At 38.4% G+C, this 18,472-nt stretch overlaps 1 protein-coding gene across 1 annotated transcript in view; it reads left to right on the top strand.

The window, feature by feature from the left end:
* The window catches only part of EPC2 (enhancer of polycomb 2), a 67,450-nt gene extending 54,586 nt beyond the window's left edge, over window positions 1–12,864 (top strand). Inside the window, exons 11-14 of the mRNA XM_089520058.1 lie at window positions 7,723–7,859; window positions 9,417–9,573; window positions 10,068–10,401; window positions 11,614–12,864. Of these exons, the coding sequence (XP_089376184.1) occupies window positions 7,723–7,859; window positions 9,417–9,573; window positions 10,068–10,401; window positions 11,614–11,686 (701 nt within the window). The 3' untranslated portion in view covers window positions 11,687–12,864. The remainder of the gene's footprint in view (window positions 1–7,722; window positions 7,860–9,416; window positions 9,574–10,067; window positions 10,402–11,613) is intronic.
* The last annotated feature ends 5,608 nt before the right edge of the window (window positions 12,865–18,472 follow it).

Below are 18,472 nucleotides of genomic sequence, written 5' to 3'. Positions count from 1 at the left end.
AATCATTATGCCACGCTGGCTTCTACAATTTAAAATACTAAAAAACAAGTAAATGTTACATTTAAAAAATAACTAGAGCTGTCATATCACTGGCTGTCTCTTCAGGAGTTGATAATTCAGACTCCTTGGCTTCCTCCACTTTTATCATAAAGCTTAAGTAGGTGTAGTGGAGATACCAGAGAGGCTGTTTATAAAGTTAGCTCAATGACTTTGGATGCATACTGCTTTTTGATCTGTTTGATTTTGAAGATCTCAGCTTTTACAAATCGCTTCCTGTCTGTTTTTAAGACATTTTAAAACAAAAGTGGCTTGAATGTTATTATGTCAGTAGGATCAGACCCTCTAGTTCTGCTTAAAGAGGAGTGATAAAGACATGCCTTGGTATCTCATGATTTGTTTAGGACTCTGATATATTCCAGTCAAAGCTTCCCCTCAAGGCTGCTGAAAACAGAGTAGCACTCTTGAGTATTTGTCATTACCAGGTCAGTGATCACATTCAAATAACTATGCTCTTATGCTGCAATAATTTCATAGTGTTTAGAAGACATGTAATATTTGTACCACTTTGAGAGCAGAACACTGCCAAACAATGCTTTAGAAATAATTTTAAGCATAGCTTTTACTGTATTTAGAAAAACAAGTTTTACATCAGCAATATAAATCATTCTGTAGACATTAATAATGATGATTACATTTGCTTGAATGAAGATGCAGTCAAATATTGATTGAAGTGAATATGATTTTAGTGTCATCTAAGGTCCCATTGATTTCACTGAGTCTAAGTATGATTGAACCCGAGTCCAGCTTTTTGTAAGTTAAGTGTTTTACCTGCATTTTTGCAGCATTTCCCACAACAATAGTATAAATTAAGCCAGGATTGTCCTCATATTACAGAGTGGCACTGAAGCTGAGAACCTATAATTTACTAAGGTCATCCAGTGAGTTCTTGGTTATGAGATTTGAAGGCAGAGTGTGAGGATATAAGTCTTGCTAGACTGCACCAGTTCTTTGGATATCCTTTAGATGTTGAAGACGTATTGATGAAGCAATCTACAGACCTTTCACACAGTCAGAATATACGCCAATTGCATTTGAGCAAGTAGACTGCTTCTGTACTTTGCTTAATTCCCCCCCCCCCAAATCTTCATGTGGCATGGAGAAGAAAAATTTCCCTAGTGCTATTTGTCCTTATTTTAAAAAATTGACGAGGTTTAGCATAGTGCTATTCAAAATGGTGGTCCCTGGATTGGTGCCAGTCCCCAAACTATTGATTGCAAGTCCCTGGCAAGTTTTCAGGAAATAAATAAATAATCATACCCAGTGGGCACACATTTAGTTCTGATTCCTGGCACAATGAGAAAAAATAATTGCTGGTCCTCTAGATCAAGATAGTCTGAGAAGCACTGCTCTAGCTTTAGAAAGAAGCACAGCTTCCAAGCAACTCAAAATTCAGCTGTTTTGCAAAATGGTATGGCTATGGATATTGCAATTCTTCATAACAGTTGTAAATAATGCATAGTCATAATATATTTATAACTTGTACAATTTTATCATATACAATAGACATAATATCATTAAATATACTTTCTGGACAGAAACATCAAATTAGATACAAAAACTATAATAGTACTCCTGGTATAATTTCTCATCGTAGTTTTGAAGAGATTCATATACAGTTGCTCCTCCAAGTCTGAGGACTTGAAATGGGCGAACTTGACAATCTGCAGAGGAGCGGCCCACCATTGAGCATGCCCCATTCATTTCAATGGGGCCTGATTATCTGCGAGTCTCCAAACTCATGCACTGGGAGGGGGGGTCCGGAATGGATCTCCTGTGAGTTAGGAAGGCCGACTATACAGTGGGCCCTTGGTATCAACTGGGGTTTGGTTCCAGGACTTCCATGGATATCAAAATTCGTGGATGCCCAACTCTCTTAAATACAATGGCATAGTGAAATGGTGTCCCTTACATAATATGGAAAAATCAATGTTTTCTGTTTGGAGTGTGTGTGTGTGTGTAGAGAGAGAGCGCATTGGACTACAACTCTGGAGACCAGGGTTTGAATCCTGGCTCAGCCATGTATACCCACTGGGTGATCTTGGACTAGTCACACACTCTCAGCCTCAGAGGCTGGCAATGGCAAACCCCCTCTGAAGAAACTTGCCAAGAAGCCTCTGTGCTAGGGTAGCCTTGGGGTCGCCATAAGTCAGAAACAACTGGAAGGCACAACAACAACAAATATACATTGTCAAGCAACGGATGGTTGAATCTATGGATAAAGAATCTGTGGATATGTAGAATATATGTCATCAAGGAACTTGATAACTTTGTACAATTGTAAAAATCTTGATCTACCTTGTTCCCTATATTCTGCAACAAGTAAAATGTTCTGTTAGAGGCCAAAATGTCCCTAGGTTTGTGAAGGGCATTTCTCTGTTGTCATATTTTGCTTGGTGAAACAGTATAGAAAAAAAAGTCAGAAAAAATACTGTGAAATGGCCAGCATTCTGCCACTGGAGTGCCTTCCTAGTTTTTCTTGTTAATATATGGAAGAAGTAGTGCAGGATAGGCTATTTTTCATATAGAGCAAGCACTTGACAGTTATGTACTCTAGAGGTGTGGTGTGAGGGTAGTGCAGCAAATTTTTGTAATAAAAAATACTTTAATTTTTTATAATTTTTTAAAAAGATAAAAGTATACAGGTTGAGTCTGCCTCATCCTTTGTGTAATATTTTGATGTACTGTTATATATTTAACTGTTTTTATCATTTTAAATTTTATATTCTTGGGAGGGAGGTTTAGGGTTGGAGATTTGGGATTTTTTGCTGTTATTATTGCCTTACATTATATAAACCATGTTGTTAGTCGCCTCAATCCCCAAAATGGAAGAGGCGAGATATAAATAAATATTTCATTTCATTCATCCGAAATGCTTGGGACCAGAAGTGTGTTGGATTTGGGGGAGGGAGTCAAATTTTGTAATATTTGCATATACATAACAACATGCCCTGGAGATGAGACCAAAGTCTAAACATGAGATATATTTATGTTTCGTATATACCTTATACACATGGTCTGAAAGTAATTTTATACACAATATTTTTTAATGATTTGGTGCATAAAACAAAGTTTTTGTACACTGAACCATCAGAAAGCAAAGGTGTCACTGTCTCAGCCACCCATATGGATGATTTTGCGTATGTTGGATTTCCAGATAAGACATATTTAATCTGTACTATGCTTTCATTTATATTTGATTTTAATTTTTAATGATTAAAATCCCCATGTGATTAATTGATACTTTAAGAGAGAGAGATTGATTTCACTATTAACAGAAAATAGCCCCTAGTTATTATCCAATTTATATGTAAATGTAATAACCCTTATATGTGTTTAAAACCGATTGTATTGACTGCATCATTGATTTTTTAAAATATGATACTGACTGTCCCATGTGACTGCAGGTATGATGGTCAATATGATAGTCAATACATAGCCAGTATCAGGAGCCACTGGCTACAGTGCATTTAGTTATTTGATGCTGAATTTTGTCAGCAAAATGCAATGTTAGTTTTTTAGAGGGGAAAAAATCCTGGGAGCTCAAAAAGCCTGGAGGGAGGGCTGTATGTGGCCTGTAGGATACCCCTCCCTTTCAGTTAGTAAGCTTAATATTGTAACGAACATTTAACTTGTCAGAAATAGTCTTCATGAATTGTGACATCATGTTTCTGATAAAGCAATGCATGCCTAGTAAAAAAACCCTAATATTTTAAATGGATCATGATGAATCATGATTTTTGTAAATCATACTGTTTTCACTGTATTGTTTTAGTTTATTGTGTGGACCACTTGGGCCACTCCTGATATGGGAGAAAAGCAGGATATGAAATACAGTGCGCCTTTCCCTTACGGGGTTATCCGTTCCGGACCCCCCTCCCCCCGTGTAAGAGAAAAAACGTGTATGCTTGAGCCCCATAGGAAGTAATGGGGCTTGTTCCCGTGGGTGCGTGCTGCATTACTTCTGCCAGGGCGCACCAGGGTTTTTTCCAGTGGGGCTTCCAGCATATGCTGGCAGCTGCATAAGGCACGCCTGCATATAACACAGGTGCACTGTAAATATATAAATCTGCCCTTTTTTCAGTGGACCTTGTTCCCATGTACTGTAAATGTGTGTTGGATTGAAGTCTGAAAGATTGTATTATGTAAAGTATTGTAGAGAGGTCTTATAGCACCTTTGACACTAACTGAAATAAAGAAGTTGGCAGCATGAGCTTTTGTAGACTTCAGTCTACTTCCTCAGATGCATATAGGCAGTGGAAACCAAGGACAGCCATATATATGTCTTTGGTAAGTGAGAATGACAATTCAAATTCAAAATCCTTTGTGTATAGAAATGAAGTTGCAAGTCCAGTTTTAACATTTATTATGAAAAGGTTCACTAACATAAAATCAATTTTGTATTCTTTTTTTAAAGAAAGTGTTATTGAATGTAAATACACAACTACAAAACATTTTACATACCCATATGGCATACCATCAATGTTCAAGCTTGTTATTTCCAAATACATTATTTAATTCCCTCTTCTACTTATCCTTCTATTCATATTTCAACTTTCTTTCTTTCTCTCCACTTTACATATCTACTCAAATACATATCCTTTCCTTACCCTTCATTTCTTCATCATCCTTCATCCATATGTTCTTCAAACTCACTCATTCCATACTATCGATAATTTCCTTATACAGTGGAACCTCGCCATAGGCGGGCGTGCCATACGCGGCCTTAAGCATACGCGCTCAAGCTGCGGCACACGGGGCGGAAGGGGCGGCGCGTCCCATTCAGTTGAATGGGCACGTGTGCTTGTTGCGCCGCGTGCGCGCCCGTTGCACTTCGCGCTGCCGTGCACGAGCCCCATTGTTTACAATGGGGCTCGAGCATAGGCGGAAATCGCCATACGCGGCGGGATCCGGAACGGATCCCCCATGTATGGCGAGGTTGCACTGTACTTTCGTAATACTTCCACATACTTTCATAACACTTACACATGCCTTCACTAACTTACTTGATCGTTCGTTCACACTTGTTCTCTGCCAGTATCAGCCCATTTCTTGTCATCTTAATTACTTCCTTTAACAGTGGCATAATTTCATCTAACTGAGGGCCTGATCAGATGGGCCTAAAAAGCCAGCTTCCGTGTGTCTTGGGGGCATGGCCATTAGATGATGCATGGCTCCAAGACATGCGGAAGCCTTGTTGAAGCTGTTTCCAGGCCTCTCAAACTGGGCCCAAAAAGGAGCTGATCTTTTTCACTCCTGTTTGGGCCAGTGGTCATTAAACAATCTGTTACCTTAATATGAAAACATTAAGTCTCTCTCTCACAAGCCCATCACAGCATGATACATGATCAAATGTACATTAGTCGTATCTCTTCCTTTTGAGCCATTCACAAAATTTGTCTTAGGTTATCCATGCCTGTGAATGTTGTCCTTTCACCACATATTGGACAAATATTAATTTTATAAAGTATCACTTTAAATTAGAAAAACTTAAGATAACCAGCTTCCTGTATTCCTAGAGCACTAGTTTTTATCTCTTAGAGATATGTAATATTTTCTTTATTTGTAAGTGTACACCCAGTAGTCATGCTAGTTGTTGACAGTGTGAAGCCTGCATTGAAGAATTTAAAGTATTTCTTAAGTTCCAAGTATAGGTAAACACCCTAATAAGGCCAAAGTGATTGAGAAATGGTCTACTTTTCTATCTTGTTTACGGTACATCCCCTTTTGATGTCACCTAATTTAAACTTCCAATAACCACTTTTAAAAATTTAAAGTTGCTCTTTTTTCCTCATCTCTGAGGGCTGTTTTCTTGTTGAACATGGTATTAGAGCCACTTCATTAGAAGGGCCACGATAGAATGAAGAGTAGATGAAATTAGTGAATTCCAGTCAAAGTTCTTTATTAAGTTGTACTAATTTACAATTTCTGTAAGTTGTAAAAATGTACTATTGTTACATATGATGAATGCACATACCTATTATTAAGAACCTCTTTTTGCTTTACTGACTGGGACTTCTCTTAATTCATTTGAGGTATGTGACATTCCTTTCAAAATGGTGATTTCTGAAATAGTTCCCTTTAAAAGTCATCACAAAAATTTTTTTGTATGATATAAAATTATAAAGATAAGGTTCATAAAAATATGTCATTATGTCATTCACAAATGAACCTAAGGTTTAAATTTGCTGTTAATTTAGCCATGAAATGATTGTGTTGGATTGAATTTAGTATGAGCAACTAAATGATAGTACACTTGACCACAAACATTTTGACAGTATTTTCTCATGCGACTGTTATCGTATATTGCTGGTTTCCATGCAATATAAGGCTGTGGTTCAGCTGTGCTATTTAAACTGTCTTCATTGTGTTAGGCCCCTTCCCCACCACCACTCCCTTCTCCTTTTGTGTCGTGTCTTTCTAGATTGTAAGTCTGAGGGCAGGGAACCGTCCAATTAAAAAGATTGCATGTACAGCGCTGTGTAAATAAAGGTTAATAATAATAATAATAATAATAATAATATCACATAACTGGGACAGGAGAATGACACTATCTAGAGACTTTCCTTTAGACAAGCCATCTTGAACAATCTGTGGCATGAAGTTAACTTTTAAAAAGAGACTGCTGAGAGTTTATTTTAAATTTAAATTCTGGTTTAAATGTAATAACAAAATAAAATATGTAAAAGCAAACTAAATATTGAAGAAATCATTTACAGAAAATTGCGAGGGCAAAGGGGGACATACTAGCCCAAAGTTTTTCTCAGTCATTGTAGCTTGTAGATGTGCTGCTCTGAATTATGGTTTAAATCAAGCTATCCTATACTGCAACTGTTTCTTCACTGGAGAAGTATGTACATTCCGGTATTTAACATGTGCATGGCAAAGTAAGAGATGTACGTTCAGTACATGTGATAACAGTATATTTTAATCACTTACGGAAATCTTAAATGAATTCATATAGTGGTTACATGTTTCCCCAGAAAGATAATGCCTTTTGGAATCACTGTCAAGTTTCCTTTTAATATGATATATGAAGCATCCAGTTCTCCTTTTTCACACAGGGATCTGTAATTTTCACAAGCCATTGTTTTGGTTACTTGCAAGCCTAACAGCTGTAGCAAATGTCTTCATTTCCACTTGTAGCAGGATGTACCAGCTTTTCAAATTAGAGAGAGGCATGGTGTTAGATTGCCAAAGTAAGAGCAAGAATTTATCAGGACATTCATTGATCTTTAAAGTATTACAGAAATTATTGAATGGTGATTGAGAAATTCTTGAAGTGCACCTTAAGTTTCAAGTATTAACTGGGTGTGTGAAAGGTCTGCCATTCAGATGAATTTGAAGACAACTAAGTAAAATGTCTTGTCAGTGCAGTTCGAAATAGTTTTCCGTAATCCATCTTTTAACCTCAGTAACACCTAAGCAGAAGCACTATAAATCAACTGTTTGGTTTGTTGTCTTCTGGAACAGTTAATCAACAACAATTCAGGTAAATGGCACAGTTTTATATCAAAGGTAATCCTTTCGTGAGGTTTCTGTATATTGCCAAACTTGTCTGTATAGGACTTTGCATTACTTTGATGGTTCTTGTACAGTTGTAATGAATTACACTGTGTTGGATTTTTAAGGTGAAATTAAGTACAGTCTCTTCCTTTTTTACAGTAACAGGGGGTATCACAGAAGAACAGTTTCAAACACATCAACAGCAGTTAGTGCAAATGCAAAGACAGCAACTTGCTCAGTTCCAACAGAAACAGCAGTCTCAGCATTCTTCCCAACAGACGCATCCAAAAGCACAGGTAATATTTTCTTCTGGGAAACAGGTGTGTGTGTGTGTGTGTGTGTGTGTGTGTGTGGATTGTAAACCAGACATTAGAAAAGGTTGATTCATGTAATGTGCAGTTTTCCCCCACATGGCTAGTGTTTGGCATACGTGGAGAAACATAATGTATGAGCCGGACAGTTACCAATATAGATATAGATAATAGCAATTAATGTGATTATAGGAACTGAAAGAATTATAGCTATTGATGTCTGTTCCCTGTCACAGATTTCTTGGTTCATGATGCATGAACGCATTAAGTAGTAGTGTGAATCAAACGGTTGTGCATTTCATGCAGTTTTCATCTTACATGCGATCATTTTTACTATGCCTGTTTAGACAAAACATTATTTATCTTTCCAGAAACAATTTACATTGAATATTTCAATCATATTAATGGTGACTTTCCAAGACTTTATAGTAGATTTAAAGACTACTCAAGTAATGTTTGTGGTCATTCTGCTGTCTAGCAGTCGAAATAATCCCTTTCTAACAGTAAAGGAAACTACAGTTGCCTCCCTCACCCAACATTTGCTGGTTTCCCTTTCATAGATTGGATGATTCACAGATTTAATTAATATGCTCTCTCTAAGAATCTGTTATGTCTTTCTACCAGAAATTGACCATAGAGTCATGCTAGAGGACTAAGAGATTCCTAAAGAAGTGTTCTCTCAGATAAAAAAAAAACCATATCGCATTTGTGATTTTTATTTATATTTACTGTTTTTTCACTTTTGGGGTGGGGCTTTGTGCCTAATACCTGAAAATGTGGGGTGGTTATTAATTATAAAATTATACAATTAATTATACAATTAATGATTAATTAGTATAAAATATAATTAGTGAAATTAATATAAATGATTAATTAGTATAAAAATACATTTTTATATAGAATTTCCAGACACATATTTTGAGGCAGTGCTAGTTCAAAATTAGTTGAATCTTGTAATTATATGAAGCAATATATTTTATTGGCGTTTGCATTGCTGTTAATATTATAGGTTAAAATTATTTGGCATGTTCTTTGTTGTTGCTGTAAATGTCTCTGGGTTTGCTGAAAGTTCCTTGGTGTTGTTACTTACAAACTAAGGTGTGTTACAGACCGCCCTCAAGCAGGCGGTCTGCTGCCGCCGCCATTCGCTGCGGAGGGAAGCCCCAGCGGCCAGACCGCGAGGCACTCCTTTTCAAAACGCGGAAGTGGCGCCGTGAGGGGCGAAGCGCGCCCTCGCGGCGTCACTTCCGCCGCGACACGTCCAAGACGTCAAAATAGCAGCGCCCATGTGGATGGGTGCCGCCATTTACGACGCGCTCCGCGCGTGTTGGGGCCAGGGCCAGTTAGGAAGGGGCAACTCTTCCTAACTCTACCATGCCCCTTCCTAACCCTAGCACGCACGGAGCACGTTGTAAGTGGCGTTGTAAGATCTAGTTGTGTTTCATGTTTTATTCCTGTTTATATCCTCAGAGGCACCGAGGTCATTTATTAGAATCTTGTTAATAGTCTCTAATTGGAGTAACTCTTGTGTAAATTTCATAGGGCTCAAGCACCTCTGACTGTATGTCGAAAACGCTTGACTCGGCCAGCGCCCATTTTGCTGCATCTGCAGTGGTGAGTGCACCTGCTCCCAGTCGAAGTGAGGTGACGAAGGAACAGAGCACAAGCCACAATATCAATGGTGTTGTTCAGCCTACAGGTACAGATTTTTAAATACTTTTTTCCCTAATTTTGAATTAAAAACAACATGGAAAAATGCTTAGTAGGGAACAAAACTATCAAAATAAATGAGGCTCTACTTGTTTAAAAGTAAATTGGGTAAACAAATTGCAGGACAAGACCATGCTCTTGCTTGGTGTTTTGTTTAAGCCATAATCTGGAGAAGTGTTTTGATCCTCTTTATTATCTATTCTCCATAATTTTTGTAAGCCTTTTGATGGATGTAAAATGGCTTGATAGACCTTCTTAGTTTAAGAGACCTGACATTTAGTCCTGGGTCATTTCCACAGTGGCCTACGTGTCTTTCCCAGCTTGCTGCATTCTATATATGTTGGGTTATCACCCATGTCTGCCACTATGTCTTGATAAAGTCTTATCAGACTGAATGCTGAATTAGATTTTATGAAATGTGTTACCTATTTTTTTTAAAATCTTACCAAATGTGTTTGTTTTTTGTTTGTTTGTTTTGAACAGCAACATCAAAAACTTTGTACTCCACAAATATGGCTCTATCATCTAGCCCAGGGATCTCAGCTGTACAGCTTGTAAGGACAGTTGGCCACACCACCACAAACCACTTAATCCCAGCATTGTGCACAAACAGTCCTCAGACGCTTCCTATGAACAATTCTTGTCTCACCAACGCAGTGCACCTCAACAATGTCAGTGTTGTTTCTCCAGTCAATGTACATATCAATACAAGGACTTCAGCACCATCGCCAACCGCCTTAAAACTTGCCACAGTTGCTGCCAGTATGGACAGAGTGCCAAAGGTGACTCCTAGCAGCGCAATCAGCAGCATAGCAAGGTGTGTACATAACTGAAAATGGAAGAGGGTTTTTAATGTGTTCTCTTGTATGTCTTCTTCCTTTCAGGTAAAGAGTGTACCTTGACTCATTCTAGTAATCCTAATTACTAGTTTTGCTACTAATTAGGAGATGCAGTGAGCTATAAAGGCAGTGAGGGTCTGGGAAACTCATTCAGCCACTACTGAAAACTTGAAATCCAACAATTTTCCATAATGACTTCTAATTTTCTCCTTTGATAAAAAATTATTCTTGATTCCCGTTTCTAGTCAGAACCTGAATTCTCTTTTCATTTCTTTGTTCTCAGGGAAGAACTATTTACCCTTAACCCTAATTTTAAGTTAAACAAACACCTCATTTATTCATTCTTTATGTGTGCATAGTAACCACACAAGAAGGGGGAGTACTAGTCCTGCCCCTTCTTCTCAGTTCCTTAACTTTCTTACACTTGAAGAACTGAAATGCAGAAACCCTCCTGTCCATCGAGGCTATTCCTGGAAAACCTCATGTGGAAATTTCAACTCATGTGGAGAGTTTCCATTGGTTTCATACCAATTGCTCTCCAGGTGGAAAGGGTGATGGAATTGACAGATGAGAGCTAGTGTGTCTCTCCTACCCCCTCCCCATATTTACTGTTTATGCTTACAAACTGACTGAATAGAGCTGCAGTTGTCTACAGAATGAGACACGTTTTTTTTCAAAATGTTATTTGAGAGGAAAATTTGGAAAATAATTTGGTGAAGAGATTGTTATTTATTTAGTTATCTGATTTATATCCTGCTGTCTTGCCAAAACGAGATTCAAAATGGCCAACAATAAATTTAAAAAGATCCAGTTAAACATTAATATACAAAAGTTAAAACAATTAAATATCAACATTATTAAAATCATAATGAAGACAGCTAAAAACCCTTGAAGCATATTTAAACTATAATTACAATAGGTTAAAAAATAGAGCAGAGTTCCTCCTCATTTGGAGGAATAAAACACTGAAGAATATTGAAATATCACATTTCTTTTTCATTTTAACAGAGAAGGGCACAAGTGTACCATGCTTTCCAGAAGCTTACAGCATTTGTGAAATTTTACTATGCATTTGAATCACAGATCTGGAAAAAACACTGATAACCTAATACCAACTATTTCAGAAATTAAATATTGCATTATTAGTTTGCCTGCTAATAACTCTTTTCTTTTCTATTTTTTTTCTCCAGAGAGAACCACGAACCAGAAAGATTGGGTTTGAACGGAATAGCAGAGACAACAGTAGCAATGGAGGTGACATAACCTAACAGCAGTGGCTCAACCTGTGCTGATGGTGTAGTCATTTATATTCCAGCTGAATGCAAAACAACACTCTGTGGATCACAGGGAATTAAAATGGACCTAAATGGACTATCATATCGTATATTAAGTCGATATATAATGTACATTTTGTAAAATTGGGAAAATCACTACCTTGTAAAATAGTTTATTTGTATCATCAATATTATTTCTGTTACTTGAATAGTAGATATTCATCATCATGCTTTTGCACTTGAATTCGCAACTGAATGGATTTAAAAATAATTCTTTAATGGGATCATGAGCATGAAATGGGATCCTGCATCACTTGTTTTAATTATTTATTTTGCCATGTTTACATTTTGTATCTTGTAAAAATAAATCCAACTTTGTGTCTAAAAAAGTTAAAGATTCATAGCTAGGAAAAATTCTTGTAATTTTTTTCTAAAGGAAATGTAAAGTTTTCACTTGGTTCATTTTGTTTCACAATTTTAGATGGACTTTTTGGTAAATACTTTAGTGGCATTTCACTGTCAAATATGAAGTTCAAGGCAAAATAGTATTTTCTATTACTGTGCAGGGGAAAGGGATGGATCGATACATGCAAATTTAATGTAGTAACCCACTTTTCCATATATTTTGAATGTATATTTCTATTTATAATACCAGTTTATAAAAAATAATTACACAGAAAACCTGACTAGTAAAATTATGCATCTAGCACATATTAAACTGTGCAGATATGAAGAAAATTTTCAACTGATTATATTTTATCTGAAGTCTGCATAATTTAACCGGCTTTTAACCGTAACACACCACATAAATGATATTTTACCAGGTATGTATTGCATTATATATCATTGCAATAATTATTGGATGTCTAGATATCGAGCCATCCCAGGTGATGGGGGTGGGGGGAGGGTTGTGGCAGATTGTCTTTCAATTTTGGAGAGTTTTCCTGTGGCTACAAGGCAAGTAACGGGTTGGAAAAAGTCTGACTGTAAGCGTTGGACACTTTCGTAGTGTAGTGTTTTAGTGACTTTTTTTATACGGTTCTTGTAAATTAGATACGTGTAGTGGTGTTTCAGAATGTTTGTTTATGCACTAGTTCAGACAACTTTCCCTGTTACTTGTTCTTGATAAGTGAAAACTGCAGGGAAATAAAAATACATATCAAAACATGGGCACTTTGCATACGTATTTATTTCACAACATGGAGAACAATTTGGAAGCTGGACGGTCATCAAATTGAGATATCTTCTGTGCAGCATGTATACTTTCACCATCATCCAGCAAAAATGGTGAAAACATAGAAGCTTGTGCCAGGCACATGACCTGCGAAATTGGGGGATGCATGCGCAAAAGTAGCTGCATGGACTGGATCTCTGAATCCAGCATGTGGGGCTGCATGTGTGATTTCCAACATTGGACTAGTACCTCATAGATACTACCAAACAAGCAATGCTGTAAGAGCTGACCTTGCAGATTGTGTGCAGAACTCTGCAGGCCATACATTGTTGCATGTGTCAGTGTCTGCATTGGGGCTTAAAAATCTAAAAAGGGAGATTTCCTTCATTTGTACTTGATGTGCATTACTGCATATTGCACAAGTAATCCCTACCTCATAGCTGTAATTTACGCTTTACCTGCTTTTGCAAAAATCATCTGAATGGACATTTTACAACTTGATTATCAAAGTGGGAAAGAAATCAACAAAATTCACCTATTCTACCTATCTCTTTGAATTTATATTTTGAAGTGAATCTGTACATACTATAAAATAGCAAATAACATCTGGATTTGGCTTCTTTACACTTAATTTAATTTTGTTATACTACAGGTTTTTATGTTGTACTTCTTTTTCAAAAGGTATAAATTGTGTGTGTATACCATGTTATTGATATACTTCTCTCAGTTCTATAAAGAATCTTCTTCTTCTTCTAAAGTGAAATGTATTGAGCCTCTTTGCATCTTGGCTATCAGAATTCCCTAAAGGTTAAGAAGTAGGAGAGAGCCAGTGGACATTCTCCCTCTTGAGAGTTAATGGATGTTGTTACCTCCTGGATGTTTTAAGAGAATTTAAGAGAACAAAAGGATTAAAATCTGTTCATCTGACAACCATTTTCATCACATGTGCTGGCTCCTACATGGTTTGCATATATATGTTTAAGCCAGTAGCACTTGGTACTCCTGAATTCTTAAGAATTTATCTGTAAGATTTGTTTGTAGAAATGTGGATTTGGCTAAAGTATACTGAAAGCTTATAAGAGGTATGTAGTATTGTGTGATGGTTTTTACTGGGAAGTCTGACAAAGAAAATAATGACCTTAGGGTGAGCTGGTCGTCCCTTTCACGTATTCTCAAATGACATTCAAACAGCCGATCATGTTTCTTTCCATCAGTTATGTAGCTCCATGTAAACAAAGTGAGACTCAGCATGGTGAATGGTTTGAGCACTGGACTATGATTCTGGAGACCAGGATTCAAATCGCCACTCAGCCATGAAAACCCACTGGATGACCTAAGGCAGGTCACATTTTCTCAACCTCAAATGCAAGCAAAATCAACCTCCTCCCTGAACAAATCTTGCCAAGAACTTCCCATGATAGGTTTGCCTTCAGGTTGCCATAAATTGAAAATGGCTTGAAGCACAAGACCACAAACCAAAGTGCATGTGGAGCCTACAAGATCCTTCTCCTAAATCTAATCCATGCAAGAGAAGAGGGCTAAATTTAATTGCTAATCTCAGAGTACATTCACTGATCTGGGAATTTGTAAAAACAGCACTAGCATGAGTTTCACTAATTCTGCAGATATGCTTCAGTTGGGACTCACAAGCAGATTTGAACTTGTGAGAATCAAATCGTAGCGTACATGGGTCCAACTCGCCTTAAAAGAACAGCGGGAAGGAATATGCATGTATTTCCTCACAACAGATAACTTTTAGTCAGGTCAATGTAAGGTTCTTGTCCTCTAGTATTATAATGATAAACTGCACTTCATCAGAATTTAGGGAAATGTGCTTCTTTTGTTATATACGGTATACACTCATGTATAAGTCTAGAAATTTAGCTTGAAAAATTGACCCAAAAAACCTGAGTTGTCTTACCCAGGGGTTAATCTAAGTACTGTACTTTAGTGCTCTCTCTCTCACACACACACAGACACGCGCGCGCGCACACACACACACACACAACCATCCCCTGGTGAAAGGCAAGTTTAATTTGCCCTGGAAGCATTAACCCCCTTCTTCTCTCTCATCCATCCAGCCTTTAGTGTATGCACCAATAGTTATGCCTGCTGGAATTTTGTAAGCTCCTAGGCATTGTTTTCCTTTGCTTCAACCTTTACATCCTTCATTACATATCCTTAAGTTTTACCCTCGGCTTATCTATGGGTCAAATATCAAAATCCATAATTTTGGCCCCAAAACCTCCTACATGAGGTTGAATTATAGTTGAGTATATACAGTGGAACCTCGCCATAGGCGGGCACGCCATACGCGGCCTTGAGCATATGCACTTAAGCCGCAGCGCGCGCGCGGGGCGGAAAGGGCGGTGCATCCCATTCAGTTGAATGAGCGCGCACGCCCGTTGCGCCCCGCGCACCTCCGCGCCGCCGTGCACGAGCCCCATTGTTTACAATGGGGCTCGAGCATAGGCGGAAATCGCCATACGCGGTGGGATCCGGAACGGATCCCCCGCGTATGGCGAGGTTCCACTGTACAGTACATTTATAATTCAAGTAGGGGTCATTTGAGCCCTTCACAAAACTATTCCCCTAAGTAAGTATCTGGTAAATTTTCAGCAATGAAAAGCAACTTTTCTATTGCTTTATCATCCTGTTTTGGCAGTTACTGCTAAGGACAGGGCACTGCTAAGATGTATCAAGAGAGGAAAGAAAAGCAAAAAAGAGTGATGGCTAACCAAAATGCACAAAACACTTCATGCAGGTTTTTGAAGCCCTACTGGCTTGTTCATGAGGCTAAGGATGTTTTAAAAACAATACAGAAGAAGGAAAGTGATGGCATTGGAGAGACAGCCTACATTTTGTATCAGACATTTCTGGTTTAGTTCATTTGGTTTTGAGGGGCCTCATTGCAGGCAGAGTGCACTCCCCTTTTTCAGCCCTGTGGGTGAAAAATTTGAACTCCATTAGCAGCAGTAAAGTAACTCCTCTTGAGATCCAGGGTGTCTCTGTCCTTCATGAAGCCCCTTAGGCAGAAAATACTGAATTTCTCAAGAAGTCTCTGTACTTTTACATCTGGAAAATCTTTTAGTTGCTGTATAGGGAAGACTTACTGTCCCAAAGAATACTGTTTACCTTTCCTAGAGGTAGACACCTCAAAAGAACTAAGTCCTAGTCCGAGAATTAAGTCCCACTTTGGGCACTGGAGCATTACAGTCCAAAACGGACTGCATTTCAGTCCAGATGGGAAATGCTTGTTGTAACCATACACAAGTTTTGTATTTATTTTATATATCTGTGTTGTTGTTGTGTGCCTTCAAGTCATTTCTGACTTCGAACGCCCCCAAGGCAAGCCTATCATGGGGCTTTGCTTGGCAGGTTTCTCCAGAGGGAGTTTGCCATTGCCATGCTTTGAGGCTGAGAGTGTGTGACTTGCCCAAGGTCACCCAGCGGGTTTCTTTGGCAGCCACTTGTTTATGCCTGGGCAGGGCCATTGCTCAGTGGTGGGGCTGAAAAAGGCTCTGGGTTGAAACATGGAGGGCCGCCGTTATACAAAATTCTGAGCTAGATATGCCAATTGATTTAGCATAAAGCAGCTGTCTGTGTTCACTTAATGCCAAGAATATACTGTAGTGACAAAGGCTTCCGGGGCTAGTGTAAGAGAAGAAACCTCCCAGTATAGTCAGAGTATGATCATGGTGTAAAGGGGTAGAATACATCAAGGATGCTTTCAAATATTTTCAGAATTAATCAGCAGATGCATTATAAAGCCTATAAGAACCAGTTCTAGGATCCCATAATTTTATTAAAGGGAAGTCAGTCCCTCTAGCAGAATCAGTATATAATGTCATGTTCTTCAATTGTTAGAAATTACTAAGGGAAGTGCAGCTAGGGCAAATTGTAATGGCTGGCTGTTTGCCTTTGGATTTGAGCATGCACGTCTCACTTGCTTGCCTAAATCAATTTTATATATACAGTATATATATACACACAATCTGCAAACTGCCTTTCAACTTCCTAGCTTTGCTTTGGTGGTAATCATGTTCTGTATGGAAGAAGAATTTAGTTTGGTCAAACACCACTACGATTTGCAAAATGAGGGCCACTTCACATGTAACAAACTGCCTACATGGAAGGCACTTTATTTAAGTATTATATGAAGATTTCAACTTAACTTTATTGCAGGAAACATTCACCACATTGCGTCTTTGTATATAGCAGAAGAGAGAAATGCGTGGAGCTGCAGGTTTTCCAGCCCTGTCTCTATAGCACATAAGTTCTAAGCAGTCACTTACTTACAATGGACCAGACTAGAAACACTCAATGATTAAGTTTAAAACAAGGCAAGGGCAAATATACAAGTACAGTAACACACTTGTTATGAGATAGTGACATGAATGGGAATTGCCAGAGAATCATCACCTCAGTATCCTGAATTTGAAAGATAGATGACTATAAGATGCATGACAGTAAACTGCTAGTTTTCTCAGAAATATTACAGGCTTAGACTGGAACAAGTGATACTGCTGCAAGTTATGATAGGCTGAAATATCTTGGTCAACTTTTTCAGGAAACATCCATTAATATTTTGCAAAATACAATTAAAGTAATGCAGGTTTCTTTCTCAATTGCAGCATTATGATTGTCATGGCTCCATTGTACAAAATCTTGGGATTTTTAGTGTTGTGATGTATTTAGAATTGTGTTAAGGGGCTCTAGTGACTCATCAAACTACCAACTCCTATGGATGGAACCATGGCAGTTAAAGAGATCTCAAAGTGTTATAATTTGCTAAAATGAAAGTGACTGCAGAGTCTACAGAAAATCAGGAGGGCAACCAGCCCTTCAAATGAGGGTTTTTTAAAAAAAGTTTATATATTTAATTGTATAATATCAGGTGCCTCCTATGAGTAACGGACTTCATCAGCTCCCCATTTTAAGCAGCTTGAAAGCATAGCAGGAACCAAGGCACTGTTGAGTATTAGAAATGATATCTGTAGCGATCTATGCTATGAATGTTTTGATTGTTCCCTATGCTCTACTATTCCCCAGAGTGAGAATCAGGATGCTTTCCAGAAGTTCTTAGTGTGCAACTCCCAGCACATCTAGCTAGCACAGCAAATGCTGGGAGTTACAGTCCAACACAATCTGGAAGGTCCTAGAATTCTCATCCCTTGCTTACACCTCCCTGCCTAATGGTAAGCTTACTTGCAGGGGCATCGCCAGAGGAGGGCAAGGGGTGTGCCCAACACCTGGTGGCACCTCAGAGGGGGTGAACACCTGGTGGGGTGGCAAGTCAGTGTTTGTCCCAAGAGCCGCCCCCCCCCCCCGCCAGTCAGTGTGCCCTTGCCCTCTGCCCAGTGCAACCACTGGTGGGGTACTGCTGCTATCTGGTAGCCCCTTCCAACTGTGACAGGGCTGTGAAGTCAAAGGCTTTCTTGGCTAGCATCCATAGGTTTTTTTGTGGGTTTTTCGGGCTATGTGGCCATGTTCTAGAAGAGTTTATTCCTGACATTTCGCCTGCATCTGAAGATGCCAGCCACAGATGCAGGCAAAACATCAGGAATAAACACTTCTAGAACATGGCCATAAAAAACTATG

Source organism: Sceloporus occidentalis, unplaced genomic scaffold (assembly GCF_023333645.1).
Source record: "Sceloporus occidentalis isolate IW3139 unplaced genomic scaffold, rSceOcc1.0.p SCAF_4, whole genome shotgun sequence".
NCBI lineage: Eukaryota > Metazoa > Chordata > Lepidosauria > Squamata > Phrynosomatidae > Sceloporus > Sceloporus occidentalis.
Note: the sequence above shows the minus strand (reverse complement) of the source record. Positions and strands in the feature narration are given on the sequence as shown.